The sequence below is a fragment of the Manis pentadactyla genome, chromosome 11 (assembly GCF_030020395.1).
Source record: "Manis pentadactyla isolate mManPen7 chromosome 11, mManPen7.hap1, whole genome shotgun sequence".
NCBI lineage: Eukaryota > Metazoa > Chordata > Mammalia > Pholidota > Manidae > Manis > Manis pentadactyla.
Window position 1 is genome coordinate 27163297 of NC_080029.1, and position 27274 is coordinate 27190570.

The window sequence follows — 27274 nt, forward strand, 5'->3', positions numbered from 1 at the left end:
CATACCCGCACCTTGCTGGAGGGTGCAAGGCCCCAGCCCGCGGTGCACCGGCGCCTGCGGGGATTAAGGGGAGGTGGCGGCACGGGTAGGTCTGGACGCGGACCGAGCTCTTGGCTCAGGTAGGTATGGTGTTTGTCCGGCTCCTCCTCCATGCTCCTCTGGCCAGGGCAGGATCCCTCTCCTTTCAGTCCCCCAGCCCGCCTTCCTCCGCGGGGCGGTGCACTTTTCTTGTCGCGGTCTCACGGGCCTGACGCGCCGCTCTCTGGGTCCTGAAGCCGGGGCCTATCGAGCCGCGCAGCCGGTCGGCCTTGGCGCTGCAACACAGGCCTTCAGAGCTGCAGGTCCCTGGAGGCGAGGCGGAGCACGGAGGGTGCGGCTTCCCTCCCTCCTTTTTCCCACCGCTGCCGCCGCCAGGTCAGGGGGCGCTCCCCGCTGTCCTGGGGCTAGGGGTTTCCCTCCCCGTCCCACTACCCACCCTATTCTCTCTTCGGTCTCTCCACAGAGGCAAAATGGCCCAGGGTTGAGAGTTCGGGCCCTGCCCCTCTTCCCAATGGGTCCTGAGAGCAAAGGTGCAGGAGGGATGGACGCAGCTCTGCTGGCTTCTCTCTGAGCCCTATCCCTTCTCGCAGCCAGTGCTCTTATCCCTTTGACCACTTGTGTCACACACTTCTCAGGGAGGGGCTCTTGTCTGGCCCTCGGAGGCCTCCTGCCCTCCTGGCCTTCTCGGAGGACAGAGCCATCCCCTTCCCAGGGCTGGGCCAAAGAAGCCCTTGAACTCCGTCTGGAATCTACCAGTCAATCATTTCATTTGCTCACAGGCTTTAAGACCTGGCCTTGTGCCCAGCTTTCTGCTGGGCTTTGTGGGGGTCCTTAGTCCCTAACCAAAGAGACCTCAGCACCAAGGGAAGTGAAATAAAGCAGGAGCAATCCATCCTGTTCCAAGAGGTGCCATTGAGCTGGACCCTGAAGGATAAATGAGATTCCCATAGCAGGAGCAGGGAGAGAAGAACAGGCAGAATGGAGGGACAGTGTGAGGATTGGCCTTTGAGCCTAGGGCCCCTGCCTCGGCCCCAGAGTGCTTGGCCTCCACAGAATTACTGTAGTAGACCCCAATTTACTCTGTGGAGGTCCTGCGAAGGCTGCTCTGTATTACAAATATCCTCGGCTCTCTTCAGTGCTCACACATAGTAGGTACTCAGGAAGTACTTGTTGAACTGGATTTGAATTGAAAGGAAGCACCCCGAGCATATTGTTATTCTATTACTACCCCCATCACGGAAAGAGCTGGCTCTGGAAGGGACATTACCACTTTAGCTAGGATCCCTAGGGCCTTTAGAAGTGAGCATTAGTCTCCAGTGTTCGGTGGAGGAAACCAGGGTGTAGATGGGGTGCTGTTCCCAGCTGGGTCCCCCCTAATGCATCTGTTTTTTCCGGGTTGCAGCCACAGGGCAGCAGCCATGAGCCTGGTGGCCTGTGAGTGTCCACCTGGCTCTGGACTTGAGCCTGAGCCTTGCTCACGAGCACGGTCCCAGGCCCGCATGTACCTGGAGCAGATTCGCAACCGGGTGGCTCCAGGGGCACCTGACATGACCAAGCAGGACTACCTGGTGGATGCAGCCACGCAGATCCACCTGGCCCTGGAGCGCGATGTCAGTGAGGACTATGAGGCAGCCTTCAACCACTACCAGAATGGTGTGGACGTTTTGCTGCGAGGCATGCACGGTAAGGGCTGGGCAGGGCAGGGCCACGGGCCTCTGGGGATGGGCCGGCTCAAAGCTTGTCCCATCTTCTGTCCATGCGTGTTGGGTGAACAGGGCTCTATGTTGGCCCTGCAGGGCTTCTGTGAAGGACAGTAATAACTGCTAGCATTTATTAAAGTTCCTATGCACCAGACACTGGTCTAAGGGGTTTACCTATATTAACTCATTTGAGACTCATAGTAATAGAAATTACTATATATATTGTTGCATGTAGTTCCAAGTATATGGGAATTATTTTTATTCCTATTTTCCAGATAAGGAAACTGAGGCACAGGACAGTTAAATAGCTTGCATAAGGTTCCACAGTGGCAAAGCTGGGGTTTGAATAGTTTTGGCCTCAGAGGCTGTACGCTTGACCCACTGTGCTTGCCTGCCCCCTCCCCACTCTGCCCACCACCCACTACTCCTCAGAGCTGGGCTGGGTTCCTGCCCTCTGGGGGCTTGCTTGTTGTAGTGGGAGAAGACTGATGAGTTGATGATGGACAGTTAAGCCCCAGGTGAGAAGAGCAACAAGGAGGAAGTGAAGGGAGGGAAGGGGAAACTGAGGCCAGGCTCAGCGGCATAGGGTATTTTCTAGAAGTCAGAACTCTAATCTGAGCACTGAAGGATGGTAGGTGCATTGTCCAGCTGAAGGGCTGGGTGGTGCTCCAGAGAGAAACAGCCAAGGCCCAGAGGTGAGAGGGTGGCCCTTGCAGGGCAAAGTGAGACATTTCCCAGCCATGGGGGAGGCTGTTCTGTGGCCAGTTTGAGACTCCTGAGGGTGGGGGTTGGGCCTTGACTCACCGGCTTTCTACCCCTTCTGCGGATGAGATCCTCAATACCTGGGCTACGAGTCTATCTGGTGAATTCCTTCATCCTCTAATCCTGGTCCCCATTTGGGCCTTCTTCACGCTGGGCAGCAGAGATGGAAGAATGCACGCTCTCTGGGAGCTTCTGCCTCATCCTCCAAAAATGGACGTGGAAATCCCCACTCTGTCCCTTCCAGGGTCTGATGGCAGCCAGTGAGGTGGTGGGTGCCAACAGTAAAGCTGCAGGCTGAGGGGGGACCATGGTTCCCAGCCTCTCCTCCACCTTCCTTCTTCCACCCTGGTCCCCCATCCGGAGGGGGGCTCCAAAACAGGTGTGGGGGCAGGTTCTTCTGGGCAGCCTCAGACCTGAGCACTCTTCTGCAGAGGGCAGAGGCAGGCAGTGGGAGCTGGAACCCCAGCCCCCCAAGGCCGGGGTGGGCCCTGGTGACCCTTTCTCCCCATAGTCGACCCCAACAAGGAGCGCTGTGAGGCAGTAAAGCTGAAAATTGCCAAGTATCTGCGGCGGGCAGAGGAGATCTTCAATTGCCACCTGCAAAGGACGCCGGGCAGCGGAGGCAGCCCTGCTGTGGTGAGGAGTCACCTCCCCACAGGCCCGCGGGCTGGCACCCTACAGCCTGGACCTCCAGCAGAGCGGGGATGGTGGGGCCAGGCCTGTCTGCCTTCTGGCTTCTCTCTCCCTCACCCGCCATAGTTCATTCATTTTCACACACTTAGTGCGTCCTCTCCGGTCCAGTACCACACCCTCCCTGCACAGAGTTCATGCACATCTCCCCACCCTTCCACACGGTTTGTACCCATGCTCACGTGTATACACAGGCAATCTCCCAGATCCATTTGCATTTGAATGGGTTGCAGTGTGTACTTGGAGCAGATGTGAATACCCGCTCATGTACACATTTGCACATGAATGTGTGCGGACACGAATGTGCACAATACTCTTCCCATACAGCTTTTCCTAACCCAGTGGACACTCAGAAAGGGCTGAAAATGCACACAGACTTCTCCTGCCCACAGACATGCGCAGACACACACAGCCCCCTCCGAGGCTCACGGCATCTTAGAAAGTTGCTTTTCCCCAAAGCAGCTCACTGGGCTGCATGCCTTGGTCTTCCAGGCATGTTCTCTGTTCCCAGATTATTTCCCCACCCCTAGATCATCTGTCTACTGTGGATGGGGCTTTTGAGAGGGGGTTTCTGAAGCCCCAAGAATTCCTGGGCCTTGTTGGAAGTCTGGGTGGGGCTGAGGGAGGACAGCATGGCCCCCAGGATCAGTGTGGGCTCTGCCAGCCAGGGCCAGCTTCTCCACTCCTCCTGTCCCTGGGAGGTGGGGGCTGCCGTACCACAGTCCTGCTGGCTGTGGCCTGCCCGCTGCCGGGTGACAAGGCAGTGGCTGGGGGGCTGGGCCCTGAGCCTGCGCGTCCCGTCTTCTACCTCCACAGGGTTTTAGCAGCCTGAGGCTCCGGCCCATCCGCACACTGAGCTCTGCCCTGGAACAGCTGAGGGGCTGCAGAGTGGTTGGGGTCATCGGGAAGGTGAGCGAGCAAATGCCCATGGTGTGCGGGGAAATGACAAGTACAATTGGAAGTGGCGGGTCGGGGGAGAGAGCAGCTGCTGCTTCTCCCCCAGAGGGGGCTGGAGATGGGGTAAAGGGTCCAAGGGGAGGGCACAGCTGTGTCCAGTGGTTCCCCACCCCAGCACAGACCAGTCAGTCCTGGAAAGGAAAACAAACAAAAGTGGCAGACAACCCCCCTCCACAGTCCTCCAGCTCAGATAGAAAACCACTCCCTCCAAGACTGAAGACAGAGGCCACAGGAGACGCTGTGCCGCAGCATTGTGCTGGGCACCCTGTCGCACACACTGCCCTGCTCATGCCCACTGCCAGCTTCCCACAGGCCCCACCCTGCTCTCCCTGAATCCCCGAGCTGGGGCCCAGCGTCTCCCCACCAAGCCCAGAGAGAAGTTCCTGTGGGGGGCATGCTCATCTGCAGAAACCTGTCCTGCAGAGGGTCCCCGCTGGCCGCAGCATCATCTGGAGCTTGGGCAACTCTATCTTTCTCTCCCACACCCCACCTCATCTCAACCCCATCTGGGGCCCTTTCCCTTAATTCAGGGCAGACAGGAACCCATACTTGGGACACCCATGAAAGGGAGGGAGTCAGAAGATGAATGGCTGGGTCAGATGAGGTTTGAGCCAATATTTGATTGCTTCCTGTCCCATTCCAGGGATGGCTGATTTGTTGCTAAAGGGGTTCTTTCTCAAATTGGCTGTTTATCAGAGTCACCTGGGGAGCTTCCTAAAAATACAGATGCCAGGCTCCACCCCAGACCTGTAGAGTCAGAGTTTCTTGGTCTGAGCCAGGAATCTGTACTTTAAACACTCATGGGGGGACTTTGATGGGGCTGGGAGCCCAGAGAGGGAAGGAGGCCAGGGTGGGCTTCCCTGCTCACCAGAGGATGAAGGGCTGTCCAGGCACTGCACCATGTGGCCCACATAGCCCTTCGCCCCTTCGGGGTAGGTCTCCTCATCTGCAGCTGTAAGTGGGTAAGAATCTCCCCCCACCAGCCCCAGAGGGGTATGTGTGTGGGAAATAAAATGAAATAATTTTTGGGAAAGGCTTGGCACACGCTAAAATTTGATACGTGTTTGATGGCTCTAATGCCAGTGATAGGAGTGCGCTGGAGGCGTGCAGGCGTCCGGCCCCCCAGCCTTGCTCAGCTGCTTCTCCCAGGCCCCTGGCACAGGCCCCGTCTGTTAGCCGAGGCCCAGCCTGCTTCCAGCAGTCTTCCCTCCCTCTGCGCTAACGGTGTCAGCCGAGCACAGCCGAGCACAGCCACTCCCACAGACAGCCGGGGGAGGTGACTGCCACCACCATTTCCCTGCATGGGATCCCACTGAACCACAGGTGTTGTGGATAGAGGGGTTCTGGGTCACACAAATTTGGGAAACTGTATTGTTACATTACTTTGTTTTTTTAATGATAGTTTCCAGAACTGTTAGCATGCAAATGTTCACCTAGAGTTTCCAAGACAGAATTCCCTGAATTTGTTTAACCCCAGGACATGCATATGCAAAGCATTTTCAGAATCTGCTATTCTGAGACCAGTGCTTATGGAAAACACAAGTTAAATAAAGCCAAACCCAATCACTGTCTTCTGAGATTGCCCTGCTTTCCTTCTTCCCTCTTTCCTTGAGCACTGAATTTACCTGCCCCCCACTCCCCACCTCCTGATATCCTCCTTCCTTTGCCTGTGTCATTTCCAAATTGGGGAACACCAATTTCCCCAAATTAGGAGAGGTGTTGGGGCCCCTGGGCCCAGGTCCCTGCAGCCAGGCCTGGCTGTGCTGTCTGTTCCATTCCACAACTCTGCCCAGGCAGATCTGGACAGGAGGGCGAAGTGGGCCAGCAGCAGCCTGCAGAACCAGGGAGGAGCCAGGGGCTCGCTCAGGAAACCTTGAGCATCCCAAAGGATGCCTGGTTGCTAGGGTTTACCTGGCTGGGGGCAGTACTGGCATCTTAAGAGATACTGGCTGGCATCAGTAGGGGTTGGCTGGGGACAGTGAGATGGATGGGTCAGGAACTAGGTAGGCAGCTGGCCAGAATACCCGGGGGCCTGCTCTTAGGGAGCATGGAAAGCCTGGGAGATACCACTACATATTTGCTGAGCCTTGTCCAGGGGCCAGGCTCTGAGTCAGGGATGGGGAAGAAAAAGCCATCCAAGTCACTTACTGTTTTTTGACTTGAACACAGGAGTGGTTTTTTTTTTTTTAGTTACCAACATTTAACAATTGTCAGGTTTCTATATGACTTCATGTAGAAGCCTGCTTTCCTGCTTCTCCTGAAAAATGGGAAGGTCTGGACCTGTTGGCTTATAGCTCCGTGGGGTGGCAGGGAGTGGAGGAGGGGCCTTTAATGGGGCACCAGCCTTCCAGTTTGCCCCTGTCCGTGCCCTGTGCACGGGCCTCACATGCCCAGCCCCTGTGGGCCTTGGAGTTTGAGAACCTGGCAATTCCTCCTGAGATTTTGATACTTTGGGGTTTTTTAAAGAAAGGGTTAATGTGTTTCACCAAAGCTATAACTGTCCCCAGATCCCAGAACTCAGTGGGTTTCTTTTTTTTAAAAAAAAGGTTTTCCTCTTTTAAAAGATTGAAGGCAGGTACCCTGAACTGGCTCCCATCTGCCCAACAGCAATATGCACTTGACATTAGACATGTTCCTGTTTGCAAGGCTGTTGCATTAATCCCTCAGCCACCCTGGGGAAAAAAGCTTTACACTGTGCAGTCTGATAAAGTAGTTGCTAGCCACGAAAGATGATTTAAATTAAAATTAAGTATTGTGTTTCTCAGTTGCACCAGCCATATTTCAAGGACTCAATAAGCCCCATATGGCTGATGGCTTCCCTATTGGACAGTGCAGATATATAATATTTCCTTTAGGGCAGAAAGTTCTGTTGGGCAGAACTGTATCAGTAATTGTCTTAACAGAGAATGAAACTGAGGTTCACAGAACTCAAGTGACTAGCTAAGGCTCTGTCCCCCATAGCACTGAGCAAAAAATAAGAGGATATATTGTTTCCTTGGTTTAATGGGAAAATGCTCCCTTTTGAGAGAGAAAGATATATTCTTTTTTTCTCCAGCATCCTACCTAATTCCAAGATAATTACTGTTACTGTTTTGGTCTTTTTCTAGATAGGCAGGTTTTATATATAAATGTTTGAACACACTTGTTTTGATGTACCGATTAATTTTATTTCTGGCTTCCCCAAACTTCACTGCTGGTGTTTTGACTCCACTTGCCCAGGATGAGGTGGTAGGGAATCCCATTTGGCAAGAGACAGAGGGGAATTATCTGTGGTGTCAGTACTTGTGGGAAACTCTGTTCTCCTAAATGACCCCAGAGTTTCCTTTCCTTTCTTTTTCAAACAGTGCACAAATTTGGCTGTTTGTGGGGCCAGGCTGGGTTCGGTCCCTGGCTGTTGAGGGAGAGACCTCTAGTGGCCAGAAGGGACACCTCACTCCTGCTGCAGGGAGGGCCCCTGTGCTCATCTAGTCCACTGCCTTCATTTCACTGAAGAGGGACCTGGGGAAACGGCACGTGGTTTTGCCAAGGTCACCTGGTTGTGCCATGTGTTGCAGGGCTCTGGGAACACCGTGCTCTACCACTTTTTATCAGTGGGATAGGCAACATAACTTCTCTGAACCTCAGTTTCTTCATCGATAAAATGGATCACTAATAACACTCACCTGGTAGGGCTGTGGCGATAAAATTAAATAATCTATATAAAGTGCTTAGCACAGAGTCAGCACTGGACAGCCAAAGGGGAGTTTCTCTGCAATAGTATTAGTAATAATCACTACACATCCTGAGGCCAGCACAGGCTACTGCTGTGCTTGAGTGACCTGTTTTAATAGGATCTTCCTCTGACCTGCAGGAGGTACTGCTGTGACCCCATTTTGCAGTCAAGAACAAGGTTCAGAGAGGCAATGTCACTTGGTAACAAACCAGCGTGCTGGTCTTGCCCCCACACGCCCCTTATCTGGGCCAAGTCTTCCGCCTTCCTGCCCTGACATGCGCAGCATGCCGTCTCCTGTGGCTGGGGTCCACGCTGTTTGGACAACTCCAAACAGGTGGGCCACTCTAATGAACCCACAGGAGCGGGCTGCCCTCCAAAGACAGCCTCCAGAAAAAAAGTCTATTTAAAAGAAGGGACAGAGGGCAGGCAGGGGAAGAGACCTGAAGGAACATGCTAAGCCCTTATGCTTCCAGGTATGGCTGGGCCTGTGGGTGACCTGGGGCCACACTGCAGAGTCTCAGCTGGCTCATCTGTAAAATAAGAGATCAGAGTAAGACTGTATATCAATAATACCTTAATAAAAAATTTTAAAAAAAGAGAGATCAGAGGAGGTAACTGGATCTGAGGTCCCTTCTAGTGGTGATGCCCATAGACCCTACAGGATATACCACTCCCCATGCCTGTGCGAGGCTCCTACTATATCCCTATACTGTGTGCAGAGCTCTTGGAGTACAGGGCTGGACAGTGTGGGCCCTGCCCTCAGAGATCACAGTGCAGTGGGGAGAAGGGAAGTCAGCCATGGTGTGATAGGGCTTCTCTTAGGATCCCACAGAGCACTGGAGACAGATTAGAGGACCCAGCCTGGCTTGAGGGTTGGGAGGGCTTCCTGGAAGAGGTGGCACCTGAGCTAAGACCTGCAAGTCTAACAAGGGTGATGAGCAGGACAGGATCCATGTCAGCTTGTGGTGGGGGGGGTAGGGGGGGTGGGACGTATCTGCACCACAAAAGTCTGTGCTGTCCCTGGAGTGAGTTGGCCTCAGTGGAGGAACCTGGGGGCTGGGGCTGGGGCTGTGGAACCCCAGAACTAGCATGTGCCTTGACTGGGGCCTTCTGGACCTTGGCAGGTGCAGCTGGTCCAGGACCGAGCAACTGGAAGAACCTTCGTGGTGAAGGCAGGTGCCGCCCAGCCCCTGCCCTTCTACATCTCCTGGAACTTTCTCAGAGCTGCTGGAAACCTCTGTCCTCTGGAAACCCTCCTATCCAGACCTATATCTGAAGCCCATGCTCCCTCCAAATCCAAAAGCTGCTTTCTTTGCCCTGGGCATGTCTGCCTCTGAGACAGACACATGTATACTGCCTCCTTCTTGGCCCAGAGGTGGAGGACCTGGATTCCATGGTAGAAATAGGGGTGAGGGCCAGGTCAGGAATGGGTGGGGATGCGGGGGAGGCAGTTGCTCCTCAGGGTGACTCCCATCCCTCATCTGGTTGCCCCAGAAGCCGGGACTAGCATGTGCCCGAGCAGAGCAGCCTCTGCCTGTCCCCAGTTGCCCTGTCTCATCCCCAGAGCCTGTCCAGGTCCCATGCAGTGAGCCGGGAGCGGCAGACCATCATCCCACGTGGTGTCCCCTACATGACCAAGCTGCTGCGCTACTTCGTGAGTGAGGACTCCATCTTCCTGCACCTGGAGCACGTGCAAGGTGAGGGCCCTCCTTGGGCCTTGGGGATGCTCTTCTCTTCCATGGCCTTCACGTGCCAGGCCCAGGGCCAGGGTGCCTTGCTTCTGTGCAGCACAGAGAACCTAGCCCTCCTGGAGGCTGAATGGCAGCGCTGGGCTGCTGTGAGCCTCTGTGTGGGGCCAAGGGAGCAGGGGGTGTCCTGGGGAGGATGTGCACAGGCTGGGTGGACAGGGGGGCGTGTATGCAGTTGTCCCTTTTGTCACCATTTCTCCAGCCATGACTTCTCGTTTGTCTTGTCTGTGCCCATCCTTTGGAGTGGCACGTGGGATGGTGGTGACTGACACTGTAAGGACAGGACTGGGATAGCTACTGATCACCTATTATAGCGATGAATTTTTTAATGAGGTATAGGGTCATGACGTAAAGTCATTGCAGGTCTGTGCCTGGCCTTCTTTTATTTTACTTACTTAAATTTCACTACACTATCCTCCCTTAAAAACAAAAACTTGGAATATACTGAACACTCGTGAACTCACCCCCCAGGTCATGACCAATAACCTACAACTACTTAGGGGTTAAGCACCATTTTTGTGCTAGGTTATGGGTCTTCTTTCGGTGAATCAAGAGGAGGGGAGAGGGCATTCTAGGCTCAGGGAGGGAGCAGGGGTGAGGACCTGAAGCAGAGGGTCCATGCCCAGGATGCAGGCCAGGTTGGAGTGGGGATAGGGACCTGGTGCCCATGCCTTTTTCTCCCCTGTCCCCATGCTTGCCGCTCCTTCTGTGGGGCCCAGGAGGCACTCTCTGGTCCCACCTGCTCTCCCAGGCGCACCCTCCACAGTCTGGGCCCAGGTCTGGCTCCAGCCTGGAGAGGATGAAGGCTCCGCTCAACGAATCTGTCAGCCTCCGGCCCCCAGCGCTGCTCCCCTGGAGCCATACCCGCCTGCAGGACAGAATCCCCCTAAAGCCCCCCTGGACTTCTCAGAGCTTTCCCCCTAACAGGGGGGCCCCACACATCAGTCCCCAGAGAGAGGCTGGAGGTGAACCCCCAGCCAGGACCCACACTTCCTACCCCTCAGAACTTCCAAAGGCCCCAAGTGGCCCCCAGCACCTCCAAGCCAGGCAGGGACCTGGCCAGAGATCGGACATGGGGCCCTCCTGGGGGCTCCCTTGGGTTCAAGAGGGAGCTGCCCGGGTGCTGGGGGGCTATGGCCATGGCAGAGGTCAGAGCCACCCCTCGATGGATGGCGGGAGCCTGGGGCTCAGCGGGGGTGCCTGGAATGTGCGGGAAGAGCAGGTGAAGCAGTGGGCAGCAGAGACGCTGGTGGCCCTAGAGGCGCTGCATGAGCAGGGGGTGCTGTGCCGGGACCTCAACCCCAGGAACCTGCTCCTGGACCAGGCAGGTAGGTGCCCCGGGCCTGGGGAGAAAGGAGTGGGCCACCCGCACAGTCCTACCCACAGGCCTCAAGACAGAACCCGAGTTCCCCAAATGAAGGGCCTGCTTCTGCCCATGCCACCACAAGGCCTTTGCATCCAGGAGTTTGCTGAATCTAGGCGGCCAAGGTTGAGCTTGGGAAGGAAGCCCCTTTCCCCGCAAGAGTCCAGGGCAGCAGCTCCTATGAATACCTGGTTGTGTCTGGGCCTCAGGAGTCATACCCTAGGGAGGCTCTGCCCCACACTACCACTGGCTCCTATCCTGTTTGTTGGGGGGGCCCTGGAGTCTGCTTCCCCATGCCAGCTGCTCAGTGATGATTCACTGTAATTTTTGTCCTCTTCTTACTCCTTTCTACACACATCGGACGAAAAGGTCACATCCGGCTCACGTATTTTGGCCAGTGGTCAGAGGTGGAGCCCCAGTGCTGCGGAGAGGCTTTGGACAACCTCTATAGCGCCCCAGGCAAGAAGGGGGAAGGTCCCAGGACCCTAAATCTCAGGGGTGCCCTTAGGTGGGTTGAGGATGATGGGGAAAGTGCCAAGTCTGGGTGAGATAAGTAGAACTGAGACCTGCCCCCTTGGGTAAGGCCGTGACCTGTATGTTCTTGTTCCCAGAGGTAGGTGGGATTTCTGAGCTGACGGAAGCCTGTGATTGGTGGAGCTTTGGGTCTCTGCTGTATGAATTGCTGACCGGAATGGTGAGTGGCTGGGCAGGGTGTTGGAGCCCTTGTGGGTGTCCATAGGTGCAGGAAGGGGGCTTAGTCCACCCATGCCCTGGCTATTGAGCTCTGCCAGCCTAGATGCCCCCACAGGCCATGGGAGACACAGGAAGCCACTCCCACCCAGGCCATGGACACACTTAGCACTCCCACCACATTAGTGAGACTGTCAACTTCCATGACTAGGAGTTGAGTTGGAGTGGTCAGGGAAGGTTTCTCAAAGAAAATGCCTGGGTGGAGGGAGTATGGAATTTGACACAGTCCTTTTTCCCTGGGAAGCCATTGAATCATCATGCCCCCAGCTTCCTCCCCACTGCTGCCCCACCCCCACCCTTCTAACCTGTAACCCAGAGACTTAGGGGGGAAAATAGGAGAGAGGGCCTCCTTCACCCAGGCCAGCAGCTGCCCTGTCCAGCCTGGGTCAGCCAAGAGTTCAAAGCTCCCCCGTAAACGCCCCTGCTCAGGACAGTGGCCTCTGCCCTCCATCCTCCCTGATGAGCTCAGCACCGCACCTGGGGCTGCCTAGGTCAGGCAACCAGGGAGTAGGCCAAACTGCATTTGAGCAGGAAAGGACAGGAGTGGGTGCAGTGTGACCTGAAGTCCAGAGCTGACCAGTCCCTCCTGGCTCCCTCCTGTTTTTGTCCAGAAGCCAGGGCCTCTGAAAACCCTGGCTGCAGACACCCACCCCCAGAGCAGCTGTCTCCTCTCAGTCTCCCGGGCCCCAGCCCCCTCCAGCCCAGGGTTCCTGGCCCTTCCTCTTGGTTGCTTCTTGAGGCTCTTCCTGACCACCTGACAGACCTCTCTGCTCTCCAAAGCTGCACCCTTCTGGAGCAGAGGTCCTGCCTTCTTCCCCTACCACAGCCCTGCTTGGCCCTGCCAGCAGCATACCATGGTTGGCTGGCAAATGAATAGCCTGTGGAGATCTTTTTCCTATAAAGAGACATGTTCCTGATAGAATGCCTGCCCTGACTGCAACCCAAGATCGATGCTTCTAGCAAGCTTAGAGCCAAAAGATACGTGGGTTCAAACCCTGACCTCAGCACAAGTCTCTTTACCTCTCTGAGCCTGCTTCTTGTCTTTAAAATGGGAATATTCATACTTAGTTGTGGAAATTACAGATAATGGATGGCAGGCATCTTCCCCAGCCTAGTACATAGTAGAATCAAAGCAGAAGGCAACGATCCAATCGTCATCATATCCAAGGGATGACACAGGGAAAAAGTAAAATCCTGGCTGCCCCTGGAGTGTCCAGACTTCCCTAGAGTTGCCTCCTCAGAGGCCCCTCCCTGTGTCTTCCCAGGCACTGTCCCAGAGCCACCCTTCAGGAATCCAGGCCCACACCCGGCTGCAGCTGCCCAAGTGGCTCAGTCGCCCAGCAGCCTCCCTGCTGACTGAGGTGAGGTACAGCTGGTCTCGAGGGAAGCTTCTTGGCCTAGGGGTGGGTGCTGAGAGGGCAGAACCCTGTGTGTACTGCTGACTAGATGTCTGATGTGGGTGCAGGAGGGTCATAGGGACAAGGAATTCCTATATGCTGGTGGCCGAACAATACCAGTGTTCCCCAGGGTACAGAGGTTCTGTGGGCCGGGCTGGCAGCCCCAGGGCCCTGATGACTGGGAGTCCCCAGAGGTCCCCCGAGGCCTCAGCAAAGAGGCTGGGAAGGCCTCTCGGGGCTTACTGGGTCTTCCTCCTCAGCTGCTGCAGTTTGATCCCACCCTGCGCCTGGGTGCTGGAGGAGGTGGTGTCAACAAGCTCAAGTCCCACCCCTTTTTCAGTACCACCCAGTGGAGCAAACTGGTGGGGTAAGGGCGGGTGGAGCAGGCAACAGAAGCAGCTGGACTGGTCTGGATCTCCCCTCTTCCTGCCTGCCGCCCTGAGCTGGCCCTTCTACTCAGTGACCCTCAGGCAAAGAATGCAGGGCAGCAGCCTTTCCTGGTCAGCCCCCTCCCTTGGGCCTCAGAAGTAACTGCCACTGCCCAGGAAGGGCCTAGGGAATGCCCAACCAGCTCTTGGAGAAACCCACTGTGGTCACTGCTGAGGGGGAGGGTTGGGCAGGGAGATCTCCCCCTGCTCAGTGGCTTGGAGCCCTCCACCCATCACTCAGCAGGTATCTGTTGTGCACACCCTGTACCTTGAATGCAGACCTGTGTTAAAGGGTGCCTCTGCCTCCTTAGCGCTGGACTACTGACCATCTGCTTAGCTGACCAGGTTTTGTGACTCATTATGTGTCCCACTTGGGACATCTCTGGAGTCTCTTCTCAGGATATCAGTCCACTGGCTCAGTGGACCCAAACCAGGGCTCTCTGGCTGGTCATCACAGCCATGCTAAGTGGGCCTCTTCTACCAGGCTACACCTGCTGGGGTGAGCAGGCCAGGGAAGCAGGAAGGACATCTGTAGTGGGCATTGGGTGAAATGGGGGACAGGGTGATCCACTCCCCCCTCCTTACCATGCCCCCTATCTTGTGATTTTAGACTTTGGAGCAAGAGGGAGGGGAACACAGTAAGGATAAGGAGGAATGGGAAGAGGGGGGAATGCACAGCTTGCCGCTTAAAGCAGTTTTGAAAACAGAGTAAGGAGATCTTTTGCGCAGGTAGTCCACCGGCGTGGACTGCAGGGAGCCTGCCCCGATGGGTCTGAGAAACCATGAATCAGCCTTCAGGGTGAAGCTGTTAAGATAAGTTGTGCCCATTAGGGTTCCCTTCTCAGGCATTTTCCATTTACCATTTTGCATTTTAGTCTTAGGCTCCACTCAATTCATAGTGCACTGTGACCCCATCCCCTTTTAAAATGAGAAATCACAAGACACACTGAGTGCCGAAGTTTCTAGCTAGAAGCAAGATATTTCCGGTTTCTTTAGAGCCTGGGGTAGTTACCCCCAAAGACGGTCCCTTCCCCAGGTTTGGAGGCTCGCCCATTCCACTCAGGACTCACACTGTCACTGGGGTGGGGCACCTAAGACAGAAACTTCCAGCAGACCTCTGGTCCCAACTCCTTCCAGCGTGTCCCTGACACCACCAGGTGGCGCCTCGGACACTGTTCTCCAGTCTGTGAAGGCCTAACTTGGGGCATGCTCCTGGGCTGTGGGGAGGCCAGGAGGACTCGGTCAGCAAGGACATGGGAACGCACACAGCCTATGTGGCTTTCCCTGGGGCTTGCCTATAGAACCCTCCACCTCCCAATAAAGCCTGCTGTTGCCTATGGTGTCCTTGCCTCATTAGTACAGTGAGAACAGCCCTGCTGGAACCAGGAAATTGGGAGGCTCTCACAGAGAAGCTCCAGGATAGCCAAGAATGAGCTTGGAGTCTGCTAGCAAGTAGGAAGCAGAGCTGGTAGTATATGGCATGTCAGCCTCTGCCCTGCAGAGCAGCTTTGCACCTGAAGGGAAATGCTGGCACGTAGTGCCTACTGGGATCTGTGGGAAATAAAATAGGGATGAGAAGTCTTGGGAGAGGGTGACAGGCTTGGGCGGGGAATACTGGTTTAATACTCACAGTGACCCCATGAGATGGATGGTGGTTCCTGTTCAGAGGTTAATGATAGAACCTGGTCAAAGCCTGGCGGAGTCAGTTCAGAAGTCTGTGTCCCTTTTGCTACACTAAGTCAGGCTGGATCACTTCCAACCACTGCTGCACAAAGCACAAGTTGCTTCTGGAACTTCTGGGCCTCATCCATATAGCGAACACTGAACACCTAGGACAGGTTCTGAGGTGGCTAGGCCTTGAGTTTTGAATACTGTGGTCCTTACAGGGCTTATAGTCTACCACCTTCAAATAAAATAGGGCTAATCACACCTCCTTTGTAGGTTTACTAGAACAATTAAAGCTTCTAGCACCATGCCCCAGACCTGGCAATTCTAAAATTCTTCCTTTCACTGAATGCTTTTTTTTCCTATGTAGAGACAGAACCACAGTTACTGTGACAGTCCTTCATACAGAGATTGTATCACTGCAAGCAAGAGATTGTATTACCTGCAGGCAGCCCAGGTTAGCTCCCAACCCTGTCTACTCACCCTCCAGGTCACCGCTCCCAGGAAACGGACTCTCACATGTTCTTACTGCCCTTGAGCATCTTGATACATGTGACAAATCTAAAATTCAAAATTGTGTCACCTGTCCTCCGAATACATCCAAGAAATAACACAAACCCCCACAAAAATGCAAACACCTATTGATGTCTGAAGGGGCTTCACAAAGGTGGGAACCAATTTCTATTTAAGAGTACAGCTTGCCAGGCTTGAGGGGCTCACTGACAAGCAGCAGGGCCACTTTCCTGGCTGACAGCCGATCAGGGTTCCACCTTCTCACAGTAGTACAGGGTTAACTTCAAAAGTCTGGAATCTCACAAGGTAACCAACAGGACATTATGTGGCTCTCAATGCCAATCCCAACCACAGGCTAGAGAATGGTACAACCTCAGTAACCAAAGGGGCACAGAAGCAGGAACCATTTGAGAACATTTGCCCTTTAATTTGCATTTAAAATCAGTTTCTTTAAATATTTTTAAGTTCTGAATAGTGAAGACATAGATGCTGCAGGCACTCATTATTGGCTCCCATCCCTGCCCCCCACCCTACCCACAAGGCCTTGCCTCTTCACTCAGGATACAATTGGGCATTGCACACTAAAATGGCTCCAGGTGTCAAGGGTCAGCAGCCTCAGGCCTGGATGTGGTTGGATACAAAGTGATGAAGCCTGGTAACTTTCACAACAACATATGTGCATTGAACCAAGTTCCAAGGAATTCCAATGATCGTGCCCAGACCCAGTGGGCAGTACCTCAGAGGTGACGGTGACCATTTCCCCAATGTCCTAGCATTTTGGGGCTGGTTTCCACCCCAGTTCATCCTCCCCGAGATCTGTGTTCTGTAGAGGAGGTAAGGCCCCACTCCCTAAGGGCCACAATACAGGAAGGAACAGAACTGCCTCTTTAGCCCACACACATATACCAGTGGAATTTAAAAGCTCAAGTCAATCTGAGGCAGTCCACAGGAAGCCTCCCTCACCCCAGTTTCCACCAGGCTCCAGCCCATGGTTATGACCATGCTCTCTAGTCTATTGCTGTGATGCCAGAATCTGCTCTAAGAGAACAATGTGCTGGAATGGTTCCTAGAAGCCTGAAAAAGTTGGCAGAACCACAGCTGGGAGTGTGCCAAAATGGGTCTTCCCAGAGTGAGGCTATGACAGAGCATGACGGCAGGCCTGGGTTCTGCCCCGTCCTGTTCAAGACATAGGACCTAAGGGAATCTGCCCTCTCCCCAACGCTGCCCACCCCTCCTATCCCAATCTCTGGCCTGTGCTTCCTGGAAGAGGTAGAAGAGGCATCTTGAAGTCACTGACAGCTGAGAATGAAGGTGCCATTTAAGAAGCAAAGCAGCACCTAGCGGCCTATGGTCGATCCCTCCACACAGGTGGGACTTGGTGAGAATGTGCCCAGTGGCTGCTCTGAGCTTAGGAGGCACAGCACCCTCCTAGATGTCTCTGGAGAATAGGCTTCCAAAAGATACAAGCATAATCACATGGTCCCCGGTGGTTCCCTATGGTACACCGGCATGGGAGGACCTTAATCATCTCTGCGGAGGGCTAATAGGAGAAAGGCAGGAATATTAATGCGCGTCCCTTAAGGATCTCTCTCTCTCTCAAGCCTAAGGATATAATAGCTCTGAGTGTAAGAGAACGGTACAGAGAGGGAGAGAGCCCGGCAGGAACACCAAGAAAAGACCTGCGACTGCTGGTTACATCGTGCCCTGGCTTCCTTCCTTGAGGCCAACAGCATGTGCCTGTCAGTCACCAGGCTAACCCGGGACCCATGAGGGGACAGGGAGAGGACTGGTTTTCAGTTCCTGCATGGTGGATGTGTAGGGCGTGTGGCTTCCTTCTAAAGGTCCAGTAGGAGGACTCTGGGATCCTCTACCGCTGCCTTGATTTTGCGGAGAAAAGTCACAGCCTCTCTGCCATCGATCAGTCGGTGATCATACGTCAGTGCCACAAACATCATGGGCCGCACTTCCACCTGCAGAGAGAAGAGGTGGACAGGTGTTTGCAGCAGGTTAGAGAAATCCCTGCTGAAAGGGGCAGATGAGAAAGCACAGCCCAGAGGAAAGTTCCCTGCTCCAGAGCCATCCTTAATAGGAGTCTCCTCACAACTGCTTTTTAAAAACATACTCTGCCCTTTTATTCATCTGTTGTCAAAAGGGAAAGTTCCCCCTTCAGTTCTGGCTGCCAGCAAGTTTCTTCTTTAGCATTACAATTTTTTTTTTAAGTTTTTTAAAAATCCTGGGGTCCACAGATTCTCTGAATTTGTATGAAAAATTGGGCATGTGAGCCTTTACAGGGGACAAGATCTATGATTTTTGTATTAACAAAGGAGTTAGTGACCCCAGAAAGGTTCCAAACACAGCAGTCCCAGAAAATGTTTTCCTACCAACGTATCTTCCAGTACCAACTCAAGGGGACCCTCTGACTTCATTCCCTAAACTCCCAGAGAACCTCTAAGCCTTGTCATGCACTTGGCAGCTTGTAGACTGCTCTGTATTGTTGTCCTGTTTCCCAGGAGCAAGGACCATGTTTCCAACTGTATTCCCATTCCCTATAGCACTTAAAGAATGAAACTTGTAGACTGTCCCAGATGAAGGAGTAAGGCTTATCAGCTCAGTGGTCCTCAAACTTTAATATGCATCCGAATCACCTGCAGTTTCTGCTTCAACAGGGGCCCGAGAATTTGCATTTCTAACAAGTTCCTGGGGAATGCTGATCCACACACCACAATGGGAGAATTCCGTGCCTTAGCAATTAGAAACTGAGGGAGAGAACTTCTGCCTGAAATTATAGTACATTTTTTCTAATTAGCATTTAGTTAGATTTTACTAGCTGCTAGGACATTAGCAGTGATGGCTCTTACCTTGCCTCCCACAGCCACTGGCCTGTCGAAGATGGCGTGCATGCCCAGGATGGCAGACTGAGGGGGGTTGATAATGGGTGTTCCAAAGAGTGAGCCAAAAACACCTCCGTTGCTAATGGTGAAAGTACCACCATCCATATCTTCAATGGCAAGTTCATTCTTTCGGGCCTAAAAACAGATTTCATAATTGAAATATAAGTTCAACCCAGCTTTCTGCCCCTAAAGGAAGTCCAGAAGGTTCCTATTTGAGATTAGCAGTCCACCTCTAGCTTCAACATGGAAGTCGTTCAGCTGAGATGTCTACAACTAGTGCTCCACCACGGGAAAGGCATGACGGGACCTTTTCTTTTCCCAGCAGGTCTCATCTGATGAGATCTTCAGTCACGAGAGCATGCTAAGCACCTCCAGGTATCCAGGCTTCTGCCACTGTAGGCCACCGTGATTCTCAGGGGCTCTCCTCCAGAACAGAGAGAAGCACCAGCATCCTGAGCACCCCTCACCGGCGAGCCCTGCCTGCCCCGTCTCTCCTCTCTGACCTGCCCAGCAGCTGATATACACGCTGCTTTCCACTTTACCTTCTCTCCCAATTCATTGATGGTTCGCTCAATATCTGCAAAATTCATAGCTTCCACGTTCCTGATGACGGGAACCACCAGTCCCTGATGAGATTGAAAAGCTGTTTTCAGTTGCAAATTATACCCCTTATACCCCAGTACCCCTTATAGTAACAACTCCCTTGATTGAAGCCAATGGTCTCTCCTCCCCAGAACATCCTAATTACTCAATGTGATTAACAGAGTCTAGAATATTTTAGGCTTGACATTAAAAAAATGTGGTGCAGTAAAAAAATGGTTACTCTTTTATAGCTCCCTTCTAAAAAGACGTGATTACAGAAGTGATCTCTCCTAGGGGTCTGCTTCTTCACACAGATAAGGTGAGAATCCCAGACCAGAGCTCCCCACCTCCTCCTGACATACCCGTGGGGTGGCCACCGCAACGCTGATGTCGATATAATCCCTATACACCACCTCTTTGGTTGTATCGTCAATCACTGTGAGAGAGGAAACACACATTACACACAACTCCCCAGGCCTAAGCTAATGAGGTAATATTTGCACTAACAGAGTAAAAATCCAGTGCTTGGTACAGTGTGGGCTGAGCAATGAACATGAAAACCAGTTACAAGCGGCAGATCCCTTTACTCCCAGTACTAACCCATCATGACATCTCCTAAGTGCCCTGACTGAGCCTGAGCACAAGTGCATCCATTTCTTTGGCAGCCCTCAGAAGGGCTCAATACCCTGGCTCACCCAGGACAGGTATGCACCAGGCTCTTGTTAACTACTACTCAAGCCCTCTCTCAGCAGAGAACAACCGGGTTTACAAAATGCTCCCAAAAGGACAAATTAGCAAGGGGGAATGGGCACTGCCCACCTGCTGCCCACGCTCATAAAGGGGTGAGGGAAGCCTCTTTCTAGGAGACTCAGGAAGAAGCAGGTGGTCTGGCTTTAATATTGTAGCACAAGCTAGCAAAACAGCAGCTGGAAATTTAGCTCAGGTGCTCACGAGAAAATATATGCTTGGCAATCTTTTCCACAGAAAGTTTAAGTTTGTTGTATTGTTAGATAAGACACGCAGGAAAAGAGGCCAAGAGAACTCTGAAAATCCCTACATGTGCTGCAGGCAGAGCAAAGGGATGGAGAGAGTCAATCAGGAAGCAGAAGAATGGAAGAAACAAAGAGGTACACATTTGGGCAGAACAAGACCAGTCTTCTACCTACCTAGAGCACACCACTTAATGGAAGGGACTAGGGCTTCTATTTCTAGATCTTTAGGGACCCTGGCACTGCTGAGGATCGCAAAAGTGTCACTGTCCCCTCTCTAATCTTCCCGGCAACAGAGAAGTGTCTCAAAAGGAAAGAGAACTGCTTGTTGGGTCAACATTTCAATGAGGTAGGTGAGTAAAAGGTAAGGAAAAGGAGCAGCAAGCCCATGAAAGAGGGGCCACGCCCATGGCCTCTCAAGGAGGCCCATTGACCAGAAATAAAGGTCACCCTGGAGCCTGTGCCAAGTGTAGAAGTCAGGTCCGAACATAACAAGGCCCATGGGAAAGTGGGTGCCGGACAGCAGGAGCCTCCTCCCTGACATGAGAAGCTAGAGAGCTAGGCTGGCTCAGAAATGCTTGCTGCCAGAGCAGCCGCCAACCTGAGCACTGGGAGAAGAAACTGTTCTGCCCAACTAGTGGAGAGAAAATAATCAAGATTCCATTTCAGGAAGGTGAATCAAGAAATGACTAGGGAAGACACTCGTGTTTTCTTTTTATTCTGAAATTTATTTCTGAAATTTAAAAAGTCTTGGTCTGTTGACCCTCGTCTTTCTGTCTGTGGGAGCAGGTCTGTGTTCATACACATACCTCCCAAGACCTCTGTGATTCTGGCCACCACAAACTCACCTGCATTTACAACAGGCTGCTCCTGTAAAGCAAAGGCTGAGGCCTTCACAAATGCCGACATGAAGCCTAGTTTGAGGTTATGTTTCTTCAGAAATGCATCTTTGTGCCGAGCCCTCATCTCCTGGATGTTACTGCAAAAACACATTACAGAACAAAGCCTTGATTCTGACTTTCATGTTGGTTTCTAACTCCATGTACACAATTGGGTAAGGTTTTTTCCCTTACTCTGGACCATCTACCTAAGTTCAAGTTTTGATATAGTCCACTACAGGTCAACAAAATAGCTTTGTTCCTTTACAAAATGCGTAACAAAGGAATCAGGTCTATTCTGTCTTTAAGGTAGGTGGAGCCCTTTACAGGGATCCTTTATGTTCCAGAAGCCACAGATTTCAGTGACAGATAATGAACAAGAGATCACACAGCACACCAACATCTTTGCCCTAGATGAGAAAGTAATTTCCAGTTACACTAAAATCATGAGCTCTCTTCCCTGAAGAAAAAAAAAGTTTTTGAGCATAAACAAAGTCCACAAAATAAACAATATTCTTTTTATTTTTTGTCAGGTTTATTTCTAAAAAAACCCACCTAACCTGATTAGGACTTCCTTCTGACAACATTCTTTTATCTCCTAATTAGTGAAGACAAATAAACACACAAAACCCCAAAACTCCACCTGTGTGTGAGTTCTATGTGAGCAAGCAAAGGTGGTCGCAGCTCTACACGGCCGTGTATAACCCAGTGTTCTTTCAGGCTCATAGGAAAGGCAGCTGATCCAGTCACCTCCCCAGAGCCGGCAGTTCCACCCCCTTGTTAGTCAGGTGCTAACACCCACCACATGTAAGGGTCAGCGCTGGACACCAAGACAGAATGATCATAAAGACACAGCTCTTGTCCTTAAATTAAGGTCAGTTTAATGGATGTGGTATCCCTGTTATTTAGAAAAGTGGCCAAGTGTAGACCTAAGCTTTTCAAGTATGAGCAGCAGGGCCTTCTGAGAAGCCTTTGCTACTTCAGGACTGGTTTTTCTATATACATACCAAACATACTGCAGAATTAGTGGGAAATGGCTTCTCACCATTTTTTGCAGAAACCTCAGTATTTATCAGAATACTGTTCTATGATGGAAATTGAATTTAACTTTATCTCAGGCCAAAAGCTCAGTTTTTCCTTTCTCCCTATAATGGTCTAATTTGACATTAGCACAAAAGATAAGATGGCATAACTTTAACACGGCCACCCCCTTCCCGCCTTCAGACCTTTGCTTCTGAAAAAGGAAGTTCTCCTAGGGGAAATGATTGGGTTTAAATGTTTGTTTTCCTGAGTCTAACCTTATTTAGTGCTAGGATTACTACCCTAAAGAAATTATTGGTTCCCAAGACACAAGAGCTGCAGAAGAGGGAAAAGGATGTGATAAACATCTCTGCTCTCAAACCTGCCCAAAATGCTATTGTCTGGTCATTAAGTAGTTTCTATTTCAGAGCTCTGCCCTTGGAGGCAGAGGCTGGGACAACAGGGGAGAAGAGAGAGTCTCAGAAGGGCCCCTTATGGGTTAGCTGATTAGCACAAGACCCAAAGGGCACTCAATCTAAACCAGATTACTGACTGCAGTGAGACCCAAGGCCATCATTAAGTGACACCTCGATTAGCTCCTGAAAGGAGATCCAGCTATTATACTTCCCTTCCAATCAAAGCTGTTGGGCCAAGTGCATCTTCTGAGGCCACAAATATTTACATGTTTTGTCTTAAGGAATTGGGTAGAATTTCAAAGTCCAATTCAATTTGAGTACAATTTGGTCCTAATGCACTGAAACATAAGCTGCAGCCTTTCTGGCTCATTAGTCAAGGTCCTTTCCTACGTCCTATGGATAGAAGAGGAGTCTTTGGCTTGAACGACATCCAGTCTTTTCAGGAAGCTTCACAATGGAATGGATGATATCTAGCGAGACGCCACAGAGCCCTCCTCTGCCAACAGGGTCACAGCATACCTTCAATAAAGTGCTCCTTTCTCTATACTCTTCAGACCCCTTCCAAAGGAAAACAGATTCCCTAATGAAAAGTGGGTTAACAGAGTAAACGCTTAGGACAAAAAGAAGAAATGTGACAGCCTTTAGACTTAATGACTTACTCCCTGAATTAAATACAAACTTACCCCTGGCATTCAGAACATTCTCAAATATGGATCCAACTCCCCTTACTATTTTCTATGCATATTCCTCACCGCAGATATTTCTCAAATGTGTCTTGTACTTTCCTGTATGTGTCAGATCCATATTGCTAACATTGTCTGAAATAACCATTCTCCACAGTACTGTGTCAAAATGCTAGTTGCTCTTTGTCTATTAAAAATCTCTTTTCTACAGGAAGCACTTCCCTGACCCTACCCTCCATATGTCTACCTTCTCCTCAAAAACAAATGATCTCATTCTCTTATCCACTTCATGCTCTTGGTACCCTTCTGATACTTACTTTTGTAGATTTTACTTTGGTTTAATTCAAGCCTGGAAGCTCCAGAACGGGAGGGGTTCTTTCCACTCCTCTTTGTATCTCCCTCAAATACAGTGTAGTATCTTGTACACAGGTAAGTGCTCAAAAAAATGTTAACTACAGCCTCTTCCCTAGTGCTGATACTCACACATGTCAAAATCTGGATGAAAACAGGTGAGTCAACAATTAGCTCACTATAAAAATAGAAATGGGTATACTGAATTAGCCCCTTTAGTAAATATTCTAAGGTTTATTTAAAAAGCACAACTTTCAGTATCAAAGCTGGGAAATGTGAAAAATACAAAATACAACAAGCATGTGCCTTTTCACCCACCCAGTTCTGAGCCATGTAGGAACACACATAAGGAGCAGTGACCATGAGAAAAAAGCAGGGTGCAGGGCCCTGGCTCTGGGCACACTACCAAGTGATCTCTATCCCAAGGAGCAGACCCGAGAGTTTAATACTATAACCAGCCTCATTTATCAGATGTCACAAGATTCAGGTATGAGTCTAAAAGGCTAAGTTTTTAAGTCACAGGGGAGGAAGGCATAGTATCAGCAATCAATTCGAAAATGAAACCAATGGGTCATTCTGTGTAAGTCAACAAGCAGTGCAAAGTAATAACTCTTCTCTGCTGTTGGTTTCAGAATCAGCCCTAGGTAGGGACTGGTCCAAGTCCAACTGTTCTCCCAGAATAGGGCCTGCAGAGCAAGAGGACTAGAGTGCTCACCTCATGTCAATCTCATTGAAAGTAGTCAGCATTGCACATGTATTCTGGGCCTCCTTCAAACGCTGAGCAATACGCTGCCGCATCCTGTTCATTTTCTCCTGAAAGTCAAAGTGGGACAAGTACTACAATCTGGTCTCTTTGGATCAAGCACTCCCCACTTAGTCCAAGGGAGCACTCAGCTTTCCAGGACTGGATGGTCAAGGGCTACAGTATCTGTGTACAAGAGCTCCAGACTTCCTCTTTCCTGGTCTTGCTCCTCTAAGCAAGAATGAGGAAACAGACAAGACCTACCCATTCAGATGCGCCTGAAGTGTGACCAAGAATGGAGGCCCAGGAAATGGTTTGACTTAAAAACCAAAGCCAATTTATGAAATAGGGCTAGACAGGCAAGAAGTATTATAGAGAGGGTGATTTCTGATGATAAAGATTTGTATGAGAATAGCTACTTGTGGAATGGAAACTCACAGGCAACAAACTTTTGAGGCTACAGTATTTTTAGGAGGCACTCTGCAAAGGAACCCATACTCTTGACCATACTTCATCGAGGTTTCATGTCTGCCTGACAGCTATGCTACTACCTCACCCTCAGCTAAGTATCCCAGAAGTTTAGGAACAGGAGCTCACTAAACCACCTCTCTGACATGTGTGTTAATGTGGCAAGGACGGGCATGTGACTAAACAACAGTCCCCGGCAGGTATTTTCCTCACCCACGGCATCTCAGTGGTAGTATGACATAGTGGGAAAAACCACTGGGCAGGTGTTCAGAAGACCGCAAGCTCTCATCCTAACATTTGAGAGTTATGTGACCAGGAACAAGTCACTTCCTAAACTCACTGTTCTTGTCAAGGCTAAGGGGATGAGCTGCCAGCCATCACAAGGCAGCACCACCATACTAACTGTCCACTAATCTCAACACTGCCCCTTCTAACTCTTTCCTGGAAGTGGTCCTCAGAGGCTTACCCGATGCTCTGAACGCAGTCCTTTGCCAGCTCCTGGCTCAGCTACTGGAGGGGCGGCACTGGGTTTCACCATAGACACTGAAAACCGAGAGAGGGTGCAGCTGCATCAGGAAACAGAGATGCATTCAGAGTACATGCCAGTGCTTTCATCCTGCTGGGCCACTTAATCAAGATATGTGAGGTATACTAAGGCCATTCCCATGTCACAAATGAACAATCTGCTCAGAGAAGTTAAGTAACTAGCCTAAAGTCATGAAGCTGTAAACAGAAAACTGGGATGCAAACCAGGTCCTCTGATACAAAGTCTAGAGTTCTTTCTACAGAGCAGCCAGTGGAGCCTGTTCAGTCACAAGAAGCCTCCGACTTTGCTCTGTGAGGGAACATGACATTAGATGAGATGTTCTTCTCCCAGCTACATACGCACGGGAGAGGGAGGCTCACCTGGTTTGCTAACAGGAGGCTGTGTGGGTGAGGGCACTGGTGGCATCTGAGTGGGTATGGATGCTGCAGGGGGAGGAGCTGCTCTTGTTGTAGGCTCTGCTTTAGGGACTGCAGCAGCAGGAGCTTCAGCCAGCTTGGCCTTCGCAGGAGCAGCTGGAAAATAAGAAATATAGATGCCGTTGTCACTGCCTGGAAGGGAAAGTGAACAAACTGCTGACACTACAGAATCTAGCAGCTAAAACTCTAACTCCAATCAATGAACAGATACGTACTGGGTATCTGCTCCATATGCAAGGCACCACAAGACACACACAATGATACACAGCACTACTCTTCTATTCCCCAGGGCTTCTACGTGTCCTACACTAGGTAACTGACTTAACTCAGCTGCCTTCCTGATTTCACAAATATCTACTGATCAAATTCAGCAAATACTTTCCAGGCACCTACGCCCATAGAAATACAACCTTTCAAGCAAAAAAATCCAGGCAATGTAAGATGTTACAACACATACACAAAATTAACATTTCTAGTTATGGTAACATTGCTAGTCTCATCTTCTATTTAAACATTACATGTGGAAGAACACTCAGAACTATTAAAAAATGAAAGTTTAAATAATCAAGGGCTCATTCAGAAGTTCAAAGCATTTCATCCAGGATGACTCTCATAAACCAATGAGGTGGTCAAGTAATAAACTCACAACTTTAGATGTTCACTTAGATTTTATCCATCTGGACATCAAGTCTGGTTTTATATTTAATTTAGAATACTCTTAAGGAATGAATGAATGATCAGAAGACGGAATTCTTCAACAGGAAGAGTCAATCTTATTCCCTAGCCTTCTACTGCACATTTTCCCACTCTGGGCTTCTGGTCTTGACTTGATCAATCTCAATGATGTAATCTACCATCTCCCTGATTAAGTGTTTTAACAGTGAGAAACAGACTTCAGTAGTTAGAGCATTTAAGAATCAGAAAATATTTTATTTTCTAATCTCTAATATTGACTGTAAGATCCACTACAAATTCTTTCGTTTCTCATGTCTTCCCAAGAGCAATACCAACCCTCTACAATGTTACTAGAGAACAGATGTGAAAAAACCACACTGAATCCTCCATAACAGACACCATGAAATATTGCTGCTTTTCACTTTAGAACAGTGGCTCTCAGTCCTGGCCGAGAATAACTTGGAGAGCATTAAAAAAAACAGTAACAACAAAAACAATGACAGACAACCAAGATCTGATAACCTCAGATTTAATGTATCAGATTCCCTGGAGCACAGAGTCTAGGCATTTGTACTATTTTTAAAGCCCCCATGTAACCCTGATGCCAGGGCTGGGGAAAAGGAAAAAAAGTCACTCTTAGGAATCTTCTTCATTTCTATTACATCTTTAAGAAAAGGTCCAGCATAAGGAACATACATGGAAAGAACAGGGTACCATGAGGTTTTTTCTTTTTAACACCCTCTTCTAGAACTTGATATTTAAAGTTCAGACTATATAAATATCACCCGTCTTATTCCCTCAACTGAGGGCAACTGGAAGGCCAAACAGTCTTTAGGTATCAAGGAATTAGTATATTATGCTCAGCCCCAGTTCCAGCGGGGAACACTGGCGA

The 27274-nt window shown here is 50.8% G+C and overlaps 2 protein-coding genes across 9 annotated transcripts in view; one reads left to right on the forward strand and one right to left on the reverse strand.

Moving 5' to 3' along the window:
- On the forward strand, positions 1–19174 carry RPS6KL1 (ribosomal protein S6 kinase like 1). 8 transcript variants are annotated; one of them, XM_036913168.2, is made up of 12 exons: positions 1–119; positions 1442–1722; positions 3013–3137; positions 4008–4100; positions 8985–9032; positions 9425–9557; positions 10328–10936; positions 11341–11430; positions 11583–11665; positions 12987–13082; positions 13379–15668; positions 18938–19174. In XM_036913168.2, exons 2-11 carry the CDS (start codon positions 1458–1460, stop codon positions 13487–13489), a joined length of 1653 nt encoding a protein of 550 aa, XP_036769063.2. In that variant the 5' UTR covers positions 1–119; positions 1442–1457; the 3' UTR covers positions 13490–15668; positions 18938–19174. The 8 variants fall into 8 exon arrangements, with proteins under 8 accessions (XP_036769063.2, XP_057344303.1, XP_057344304.1 ...); XM_057488320.1 differs by lacking the exon at positions 8985–9032 and having other exon boundaries at positions 11341–11665; positions 13379–14045; positions 14543–15668; XM_057488321.1 differs by lacking the exon at positions 8985–9032 and having other exon boundaries at positions 11341–11665; positions 12963–13082.
- Positions 16128–27274, reverse strand: part of DLST (dihydrolipoamide S-succinyltransferase) — an 18862-nt gene continuing 7715 nt past the window's right edge. The window contains exons 8-15 of the mRNA XM_036913176.2: positions 25651–25803; positions 25211–25287; positions 24250–24347; positions 21035–21165; positions 19560–19633; positions 19158–19241; positions 18583–18750; positions 16128–17694 (exon numbers count right to left, since the gene is read on the reverse strand). Of these exons, the coding sequence (XP_036769071.2) occupies positions 17560–17694; positions 18583–18750; positions 19158–19241; positions 19560–19633; positions 21035–21165; positions 24250–24347; positions 25211–25287; positions 25651–25803 (920 nt within the window). The 3' untranslated portion in view covers positions 16128–17559. The remainder of the gene's footprint in view (positions 17695–18582; positions 18751–19157; positions 19242–19559; positions 19634–21034; positions 21166–24249; positions 24348–25210; positions 25288–25650; positions 25804–27274) is intronic.